The 10,772-nt window shown below is 35.2% G+C and overlaps 1 protein-coding gene and 1 long non-coding RNA gene across 5 annotated transcripts in view; one reads left to right on the top strand and one right to left on the bottom strand.

Moving 5' to 3' along the window:
- Window positions 1-1,978: 1,978 nt before the first annotated feature.
- Window positions 1,979-10,772, bottom strand: part of LOC107685348 (DNA (cytosine-5)-methyltransferase 3A-like) — a 53,581-nt gene continuing 44,787 nt past the window's right edge. For all 4 annotated transcript variants that reach the window (XM_016481896.1, XM_016481897.1, XM_016481899.1 and 1 more), the window contains 11 exons: window positions 9,077-9,156; window positions 8,888-9,000; window positions 7,680-7,863; window positions 6,501-6,585; window positions 5,207-5,352; window positions 5,022-5,112; window positions 4,785-4,933; window positions 3,590-3,675; window positions 3,386-3,455; window positions 3,122-3,240; window positions 1,979-2,346 (listed from right to left, as the gene is read on the bottom strand). In XM_016481896.1, coding sequence (XP_016337382.1) covers window positions 2,205-2,346; window positions 3,122-3,240; window positions 3,386-3,455; window positions 3,590-3,675; window positions 4,785-4,933; window positions 5,022-5,112; window positions 5,207-5,352; window positions 6,501-6,585; window positions 7,680-7,863; window positions 8,888-9,000; window positions 9,077-9,156 — 1,265 coding nt within the window. In that variant the 3' untranslated portion in view covers window positions 1,979-2,204. The remainder of the gene's footprint in view (window positions 2,347-3,121; window positions 3,241-3,385; window positions 3,456-3,589; window positions 3,676-4,784; window positions 4,934-5,021; window positions 5,113-5,206; window positions 5,353-6,500; window positions 6,586-7,679; window positions 7,864-8,887; window positions 9,001-9,076; window positions 9,157-10,772) is intronic.
- On the top strand, window positions 7,991-8,848 carry LOC107685349 (uncharacterized). Its single transcript, XR_001633944.1, has 3 exons — window positions 7,991-8,069; window positions 8,446-8,448; window positions 8,811-8,848. It is a non-coding gene; the product is annotated as an uncharacterized LOC107685349 (long non-coding RNA).

Here is a 10,772-nt window from a genome sequence, read left to right as displayed (position 1 = left end):
TAGAAACACATGCAGGGGCTAAAAATGACACAGCCCTGATACCCGACTGAACACACACAAACACGAAATACAGTAAGAGTGGTGGTATCTGGACTGAAAACGGCAAGATCTGGCAGAATCGGATGCAAGTAATTCCATTTCAACATGCGGAAGGTCGGTGTGTGTTGTTGGCAGAATATTGCATCAGAGACGACAGCAAACAACATGATCTTATAAAGAAAATAAATTTTTCTCACAAAGGAGTAGTTCACCCAAAAATTAAACCAATGTCATCTGTTATTCACCTCATCAAAGTGACCAAAGACCAAGTTGTGTTCGTCAATTTCAATGAAACCACCATCAACAGAGCTGTTGTGTTTTGTTTAAGTTTGGAAGGCTGATTTGCGGATCACGCTCTTGAAGGGTTGCCACTTCCACTTATTATAAGCAATGCTTATTAATCGTCTTTGGGCTTGTGTTTACTCATACAGCAGGTGCATGTCACGATATTTTGGTATGTGATATCTTTACAAGATAAAGCATTTGCTTTTAAGCTCATTACAGGCTTGTTATTTGCTGTTTTTCTAGCAAGATCTGGCAACACTGAGTCAAAACGTACCTCGTTCACTGTGATTTCTTGCATCGCACATACAGAAAAGACAACTCTGATATATGCTTAAATGCTTCATGAACAACTAGTTGTTGAGTTTGGTTGCGTACCAGTGTTGCCAAGTCAGCGGTTTTCCCACAGAACTGGACTACTTTTATAATGTTTGCGTGGGTTGTTTTTTAGTCTGCGGGTTAAAGCGAACGCCATAATTCCTTGATGAAAGGAAGAAAAAAGTTTCGATTAGTAATTGGACTGGTTTTGTTCTCAGACCTGGCAACACAGTTCCATACACACCACTTACAATTTTTGTAAATGAGGTAATTTGGTTGTAAAATGCAGTTGTTGTAAGTGTGTACAGAACAGGATTAAGCACTAAAAAGTGAATTGACAACCAAATTTAGCTGCAGTGTGTATGTGGTTGGAATGACATGAGGGTGAGTAAATGAGGACAGAATTTTTTATTTTTGGGTGAACTGTCCCTTTAAGGTGTATGAGTGTGTAACACAGCTCTCAGCGTGCATGTGTGTGTGTGTGTGATAAGACACAGCTCTCTCATATGTGCCCTATAGGCTCCAGCAGAAAGGCATAATACGGGACTGTGTGCTGTGTTTGTATTGCTGAGAGAGAGAGAGAGCACCATAGTGGAGTTAGTTGTGAGTGAATAATTGCTGAAGTTTAGTAGTACCATAATAAGACCGCAACCTGTAAACAGTGTATTGTTGATTTTTCAAGCACATCTTCTCTCTCACAGGAAATATGTGTTTATGTGTGAAAATGATGTTTGTGTCGATGTTACACACACGTATACTAACCAGGCACCACATGACAAAGCGATAAGTGATAAATTGCATTTCTTCCATGTTAATCTGACACTTCGTCCTAACTAGATGTGATTTACCTGATTTCTATTCATGTAATAGTAGAAATAGCACTGTAGCACTGCTTAATCAATCTCATGAAAATATGCCCACAGTCAAATTTCATCCAAAGATAAAAAACAAAGAATTTTTTTTTTTTCTTAGCCCATTTTAGAACCTTACTTTTTTTTTTTTGCATTATGAAATATGACCTAGACATATTTTCTGTGAAATTCTTTATATATTAAACATCAAATATGACTTGAATCTTGAAAGTTTCCATATCATACCTGGTTAGTTCACGGCGTAACATAAGTTTTAGGGTTGGGGGATGGGATTCGCCTGCTTTGAGTATTCAAAGAGCGTCTGCTTCTGTTTCACACCTGTCATCCAGCGCTTTGTGCTCTATATTTTCACTTTCGGACAAACATACACTTGCAAACACACACACATTTTGTCTCTGTCAGTTGTGTGAGAGAGAAAGAGTTGTCACAGCTGGAACATGACAAAAAAAAATAAAACGACGGACAATAAAATACAAGAAAATCTAAAATCTGGACAAAAATCTCAGTAATGTTTTCAAATAAATATCTGAAATGTGACTGTCTAGCGGGTTGAATAGTAATATTAGGATAGCACCAGCCATTCAGAGGCCACAAGCAAAAATGAAGACCACAAGAAGGTGGAACTTATTGGATATGCAGGAAAGGAAGAGGAGGGATGTCATGACGCCATCATGATGTGTGGTGGGCGGAGCTTCAGTAACAGGCAAAGTATTCCTTTAGCGGAGCGAAGAGGTGGCGAATCACAGGAACGCTCCACGACCTTCCCAGAAGCCTTTGCCTGGCGAGACGACTCATGTTGGACACGTCTGTGTAATGGATGGGGAAGCCGAAAACTCTGTAACACACACAGCAGTGGATCTTACATATAAATACATACAGCTGAATCTCATGAATTCAAAAGAAAACAACAACAACAAAAAACGAATAAAATAAAGCCTATTTTCAGGACTATTAAATTTTTTGTTTTGCATTGTGACAGGTTTATGATTTTTAATTATATTATTATTATTATATATTAGATTATAATAGATTAAGCATGTTTTCTTTAAAAAAATCTGGGTTACATTTTTTATAACTATTATTATTAATTTTATTATTAAACTACTAATTATTTCAATATACTACTAAAATTTAATTTTATATTTCCCATTATGCTCAATGATAGTGTAATACAGTATTTTTTTTCTTTTACTGGATTATTGTAAAATGCACCTTTTATTATTATAAAGTCCAACAAATAAATGACAGTATCATGATACTAAAATTGCTTATAAAATTGTACACATTTAAATTATTTTTGCATGATTATTTGATGAATAGAAAGATCAACAAATATTAAAATATAAAATAAAAAAAAAATAAAAAAAAATTCATCTAGTAGGTTTTACTTTTTTTTTATTGCTAATCATTTTATTATTTAATTGTTTATAAATATTTTAGAATTCAAATTGTCTTTATGGCATTGAGAATTTGGGAGAAATGTGCATAAGTTTAATGAAAATAATTTGTCATGCTGTGAAAATCTCCAAACAGAAATATGCTTTATTTTCTGAAAAATATACTTTTTTCCCTTTTGAATTTGGCATGAAATAATACTAGAAGGCCCTCACCTCTCCATCTCCGTGCACCACAGGATATCCTCTTTATTGTTCATGTAGACAGGGAAGTGCTGGTCTTTGCCCTGTTTTATTGAGTTTGAGCGTGTTGTGATGGTTCGCACTTTATAGAACTGAAAAATTAAAATTCATGGGAAATGACGTCTGGATGTAGTCAACAACAACTTTCAAACAAAACATCAGGACAAGCTATCCTGAAAAATTCAAACTGATGAGACTTTCCATTCACAACAAAACCTCCAAAATGATGCCACACACCTTAGCTGTGCGTCCATGTTCCAGACAGTCTTGCAGCTGGAGTTTATCATTTGCCATGGCAGTCAGCGGTCTGAGAGAAAGACAGAGAGAGAGTTTGTTTCTGATGAGGTCAAATCTGATGTTCACTCTTCATGCCTGTTTCACATGTAACTCAAACGATAACATCTGATCTCACTCAAATAGCAGATTTTCCAGCAGTCGTACCGGTTCATTCCAGGTAAGTTTCCCCAGAAATATCGAGCTCTGTGTGCAGCAGACACCTCCTTAGCATCGATCATTACTGGATTACACTGAACACAGACAGAACCGTTATATTAACCATTATATTGCAGAAAAAAGTCAAGTTTAGGCAAGATTTTGTCATGTTTTTGAAACAAGTCTCTTATGCTCATTAAGGCTGCATTTATTTAATAAAAAATACAGTAAATATTGCGAAATATGATTGCAATTTAAAATAACTGTTTTCTATTTGAATATATTTTAAAATGAGTTTTAATCCTGTAATTTAAAGCTGAATTTTCAGCATCATTACTCCAGTCTTCAGTGTCACATGATCTTTCAGAAATCATTCTAATATGCCGATTTGATGATCAAGAAACATCGATTATATATTTATTATTATTATCAATGTTAATAAACAGTTATAATATTTTAATATTTTTTGTGGAAACCGTGATACATTTTTTTCAGGATTCTTTGATGAAAAGAAAATGCAAAGGAACAGCATTTATTTGAAATAGAAATTTTTGTAACATTATAAATGTATTTACTGTCACCTTTGATCAATTCATGCATTGTTGCTGAATAAAAGTATTAATTTCTATGCTATATATTCTATATATATATATATGCAGTGTGCAGTGACTCTAAAATGTATTTAGACACTGCCTGAATGTCACTGCATTAGATAAAACTCTAAAAAATAATACTAACGTAAAAAAAAAAAACATTTTAAACGGACAAAATAAATATTATATTTTCATACAGTATAATAATTAAATATTTATTGTATTTTAAATAAATATAATAAAAAATCTAAGTGAATTGATGAAAACAACTAATTTAAAAAAACTTAATAAAATAAATATCAATATCAGTTAACCTCAAAGTCACTGCATTAGATACAATTCTAACCCAAGTGTCTTAAAGCTACAGAAAGCAAAACATTTCACCAAAAATTCCGGTTGTAAATGATAAAACAATAGATGTAGTGTTGAAAATGAAGTAAATGACTTCGTGTTTGTCAGATGTTAGTGGGATTCAGACATTTTTCAGTGTCCAAATACAGTTTGTGCGCAATATCTGTTATATGTACAACCACAAGTGGGCAGCGCTTATAACAGCATACATGATTCACTCTGTGCATGTGAGTGTGTGTTTGTCTCGAGTGTGCACACACCTCCAGAAAGCGTGAGATGTCTCTCTTGTCACTGATTCCCATGGCGACGACATTTTCAAACAGCCAGAAGAACGGTCGCTCATCTCCTTCTTTGGGTCGCGCTTCATGAAGCAGCCGGTAGAACTCAAAGAACAGACGCCCGGTGCCCTCTACACACAAGTAAAAGACTCATTATAACAAATGCATCAGTATGCACACATACTTTGTGGTTTTGCTGCTGGAGAGTGAGTGTCGTACCGAACAGGCCTTTCCTGGCAGGGTTGACGATGGACAGATCGTTACAGGGGCTTCCACCGATCACGAGATCAAACGGCCCCCACTCCTGAAGCTACAGGGAAACACGTGACGCAAACAGAGAGAGATGTCAGAAATGTGTTGAATATAAAAGACAAAGAGGGACAGAGAGAAAGACACATGCTCACATGCTTGCGTGTGATGTTCCTGACGTCTCCCACATACATGATATGTCCGTGGTGTCGCACGATCCCCACCGTGATGGAGTCCTCACACACCTCTGATGCCACATACCGCTCCACCTGAATGCCCAGATCCTTCAGCACCAGCAGCCCTGACAGCAAAACACACACACAGGCTTATTCACACTACCACATGAATTTGATCAAAGGGACAGTTCACAAAAAATAAAAGAAATTATGTGCAATACTGTTCCTTTTATTGTTAGTTTTTCAAAATGACATTTATTTTGGTAACACTTTGCTTAAAGCCTTTATTTATAATGCTTTATAAAAGTAGTTTTAATGCATTAATTATGCCTTGTAATTCCTTATAATGCATTGGACAATCTCATGAATTATAACACTAATCAACTCATTGTTACACTATGCCTTTTAAATTATGTTATAATTATTTACGACAAGATATATAATGTATTACAAGGCACATTATGAATAATTATAATGTCCCTTTAATAACTCTTTATTAATGCATTCTACATAAAGTGTTACCTTTTATTTTTTATTAATAGATTTTTATATATTTTCCATTTGTTGTTTTTATTTTAATGCTATTTTCAAATTTACTGTAAATTTCAGTTTTATTTGCACAGATGACTCCATCATCATGCAATAAAAAAAAAAAGAGTATTTATTTATTATTTATTTACTTATGTATATCAGCTAGTTGTTTCTTGTAGTCTTAGTTTTCATTTACTTGAATATTTAGTATATTTTAATTCAATTACATGTTTTTAAAACAATTGTTTTCATCAATTCCCTATCAATTCAATACCACTTTCACTGACACAGATTACTCCATAATCATGTGACTATGAAATAAATATTTATTTACTTACTTATTTGTCAGTTTTAGTTTTCTGTAGTTTTAGTTTTCATTTAATATCTTTTACTTCAATTTACTAACATGTAAAAAAACCTGTCAAATTATTTTCATTAAATCACTTTAAATTTCAGTTGTATTTACACAAACAACTGTATGTATTTATTTATTTATGTATGTATGTATGTATGTCAGTTAGTATTAGGTTCTTGTATTTTTAGTTTTTATTTACTATGATATCTGTTTCCTACTAACAAAAAATGTTTTTAAATTAATTGTTTTCATCAATTCACTTCTCAAATTTCAATTTTACTCACACAGACAACACCATGATCATGCGACTACAATGTGATTATATATTTATTTATTCATTTAAAAAAACTTAAACTTATTTTATTTCACCAAGGCAACATTTCTCACCTGTAGCGATGCCATCAAATAAAGAAAGCACTCTGATTGGCTGCCTCTTCTCTGCTGACATTGGTGAATACAACTTTGTTGGTTCCTGAGAGGAAAATAATGGACAGATTTTTCTTTTATACAGAGGTCATGAAATACATTTTTTAAATTATTTTATAACATTTCCCGAGTGGCATTTACAATTCTTAGTATGTTTTTAAATAAAAAAACAGTCATAATTTAGTTATAAATGGCCATTTCCATGCTGAATTTGGCCTCTGATTTGAACGCTCTGTTGAAAGGGGCGTGTCTGCTATGAGAGTCAATGGAAACGCCCAATGATGTGATTGGCTAACATCTTTGCATATTACATAAGCATTACACATGTGTAACGCTCTCGAAAACTTTTAATGTGTTTTTACTATAGCAGCCACCAAGAAGAACTAATTTTGAAAAGTAGTGTTCATTTTGTTAGCCTTTTTAAACATTTATTTAGTCTTAGTCTTTTTAATTAGTCTTAGTCCTGAAATTAAATCTTAGTCACATTTTCATCATGCTGTATAATGGTTAAACTGATAAAAAGTGTGCGCATGGTTGCCAGATTACAAAATTAAGCAAAACACCAAGCAGAAAATGTATCCTTTTAACAAAGAAGCTCTGGTTTGGGGATCTAGACACTTATCTGGCAACCGTACACATGAAAGCTTGTATTTTAGAGGCGTGTACAGCAGTCCGCAATAATATTTTGTCTCCATTTTTGACGAAAATAAAAACAGGTTTTGGTAAAGTTTTACATTTTTAAAATACATTTTAGTCTTATCTTTTATCGCCAATGATATTGCATGTTGATATAATCACAGTTATCATTTATTTACCTTATTGTTGCTTCGTCATCGTCTCATTTTAGTCATGGGAAAAAAGCTTGTCAACAAACATTTTTCATCATAGTTTTCTTTAACCAAATTAACACTGGTGAAAAGTGTTGATTATAGCATTATTGACCAGTGATTTCAGAAGGGTGGAAAATAATAATTCGTATTTTAAACTGGAGAGTTTTGAAATGTGTAAACATAAAGAACATCTTGATTCTCCATTTCCTTTAACTTTCATTTGTGCTATTAGTTAGTCTTTATGACTGCAGTAGAAAAATCTTGTCGAATTTGTGTCAAAACTGCTAAGACACACACTAGATCGACTCACAAAGTCCTGGTCGTGGTTGTTGGCGAAGAACAGCTGCAGTCGTGAGGTCCAGTCGTCTCTGCGCTTCAGGAGGCCCGAGTCGTTCCTGCTGCAGCACATGTAGCAGTTCCAGGGGTCTTCGCGGATAGCGGCCTGTGCGGATCCGGACCCCATGAGCAGATCGACACACTCCACACAGAAACACCTACACAAACACAGAGGTAAGGAATTTTCACACTGAACGTGAAAGTCAGTGCGATGACGCTATTGCGAAAAAGTGAGGATTTTTTTGTTCGTCCTGTGTGTCAATTTTTTTTCCCCGTCGCTCCGCGATGAAACAGGCCGTCCAATCAGATCTGAGCTTAGATCACGTGCCCAGAGCAGCTACTGTTGCACAAAAGGGTGAGAGTGGTGGCGCTGTTTCTAAAACCAGTGTAAACAAACACCGAAGAAGTGTATTGCGAAAGACAGAAAAGAGTGGATGCCGAGTTCATGTTATCATTGGTATCTAAAAACAGATTTATTCTCCCATAATAAATTAATTTTCTACTGAATTATGTGATATGAAAAGCACTGTCCGTTTTCTTCCATGTGCGCAAGTGTTTTTAATCAGAGAGCGTTCACTCTAGTCAATCATATCTCTGCATATAAAAGAATTGAGAGAAACATTTTTTCTACAAATGAAAAATGAAAGCAAATAGACATATGATTATGACGATACATTTTCTGTATGTGTTTTTATGCAGCTCATGGTATTTTTATAACAATAAAGGTGACAAATGATAAGCAGGTGTAGTGTTTAATCTATTATATAACATAAAAAGAGAGCGTGTCAGCCTATTATAGAATTAAAATAAAGACAACAATGTGCACATATGTTCAAGTTTAGCTTGATGCTAATATTTTAAGATGTATTCTTGTAAGCATTATAGATAGTTTGTGTTTCTGGTGTAGAACCAAACCTTACCTTAATTTATTGCTGTATACTAAGCAGCGGACAATGTTAAAGGGGTCCTATTATGCTTTTTCACTTTTTCAAACACCCCAAAACAAAATCAAGATTTTGTAAAAGAGCATAATAGGACCCCTTTAAATCCATATAACGTTATGTGATATCTGAGGAAAAATGCATCGTTGGTAAGCGCCACCTAGCGTGCAGGCGTGAATTAGAAAAAGGCGATCAATTGTTTGATCTCTCTCAGATAGCGAACAAACCCACACACACTCACCTGCAGCAGTTGTTGTTCCCACACATGAGCACTTCTCGTCCTCCGCAGCAGATGGTGCAGTATGACTGATAACCGTCATCGTCGTACTGATACGCACACTCCAGGAAAGAGTTCTGTGGGGGAGGAGAACACCACCTCAGCACCAATCAGAAGTCAGAACAGGCTTGATTGACAGGTGTGTATGTGTACCTTGCAGCTCTGGCACATGGCTCCGATAAACAGAGGATGTTCTAGTGCTATGTTCAGACTTCCACAGGAAATACAAATATCTGCACACAAAACAACTCCATGGTGATGTTTGGAATAGCATGTGACTGTACTGTATTATTTATGCAGTATGCATACTGTGCACAGAATGCATGTTTTGACCTATGACCCTCTGACCTACCACGTTTGCCAAAATATGCAGTACGTAACAGAGCACACTGTGTGATATACAGTGATCCCTATGGGGCTTTTACCATTTTAATACAAAATTGTACATTTGAATATCTAATTAAATGAGTATGTACAATTTGAATGAGAATTTTATTAATTAAAATATCTAAAACTATTATTAGCATTTTAATAATTATAGTATTTTAATCATTATATTTCAATATATTTATTATATTTCAAAAGTTATGTATTTAAATATCTATCTATCCATCTATCTATTTACAGTATATATTTAATTATTATTATTTTAATATATGTATATATACGTGTGTGTGTGTAAATATATATTAAAATGCTAATTATATATTTAATAGAACAATTACATTTCTTATTCATATTAGACTTTAAATATTTAAATATATTTAATTTCCTAATTTTTACAGATTTGTTTTCTTTTTAACTTAAAAACTATTATTTTAGTTTTGATGACTGTTGTCAAATGTGTCTAAACTTTAAAAAATAAATAAATAAATAAATATGTATATACACACACACATATTGTTGTGTGTATATTAGAGCCCGACGATATATCGGTTCGCCGATTTTATCGGCCTGTCGCAGATATATCGGTATCGGCGAATATGCCGTCAATATGCCACCGATATTAATTTTTTTTTTACAGAACATAAAACGCAGATAATATGCTTGTAAATGGTGTAATTACGTAGTTTGTCCAGAGTGCGCTCCATTGTTTGCTACTGGCGACCTGGATGAAACGCTTTAAAGCTTAAGTGTATGGAATACCACTGAAACGTTGAACGGCCATATCTCCGTAACGGCGTTGCGGATCCGCACCAAATTCGGGTGATCCCTTCAGCTCGAGGAACCCTCTCGGATGCCAAATCGAGTGTACGTCTCGAGGCCCCCTTTCGAATGCGAACACCCCCGCCATCGATAGCCCCCGGGGTCCGGGAGTTACGGGCGGTTGAATTCGCGGTCAGGCGCCGACCGATCTGGCGATCCGGGGGGGGGCTACCGACGCACAGAGGGTGGCGTTCGAGAGGGCTCCTCTAGCTGAAGGGATCCCCCGAATTTGGTGGAGATCCGCCGCCGCGTTCGCGAGATAGTGACACCAGCCAACACTTTCACTTCAGTAAGGAGGTCTCTTGTTCAGGCAGCAGCATTCAAGCGTTGTCTTATTCGATCGTAAGTGCCCTGCAAAGTTGACTTCACATGATATTCAGCCATGATTTCAGTTCCAAGGGAACGTACACGTTACATTCAAAGGGCATTAAAGTGCGCGAGACGTGAATTTATATTGTATTTATTTACAGAGGTATATTATGGAACACTTCACACTTCTCTAGTAAGTTTCATCTGCGCGTGAAGACAGTAGCGCAAACCCGTGAATGAATATTCCGAAGTGAAATAAACTTTAATGGAATTGAATTGAAATAAATTTGAATAAACTTCAACTTTACTGTTCAGTGCACTGATGTCAGACTCA

The sequence above is a fragment of the Sinocyclocheilus anshuiensis genome, unplaced genomic scaffold (genome assembly GCF_001515605.1).
Source record: "Sinocyclocheilus anshuiensis isolate Anshui unplaced genomic scaffold, SAMN03320099.WGS_v1.1 scaffold769, whole genome shotgun sequence".
NCBI lineage: Eukaryota > Metazoa > Chordata > Actinopteri > Cypriniformes > Cyprinidae > Sinocyclocheilus > Sinocyclocheilus anshuiensis.
This window is presented reverse-complemented; position numbering and strand designations above follow the sequence as displayed.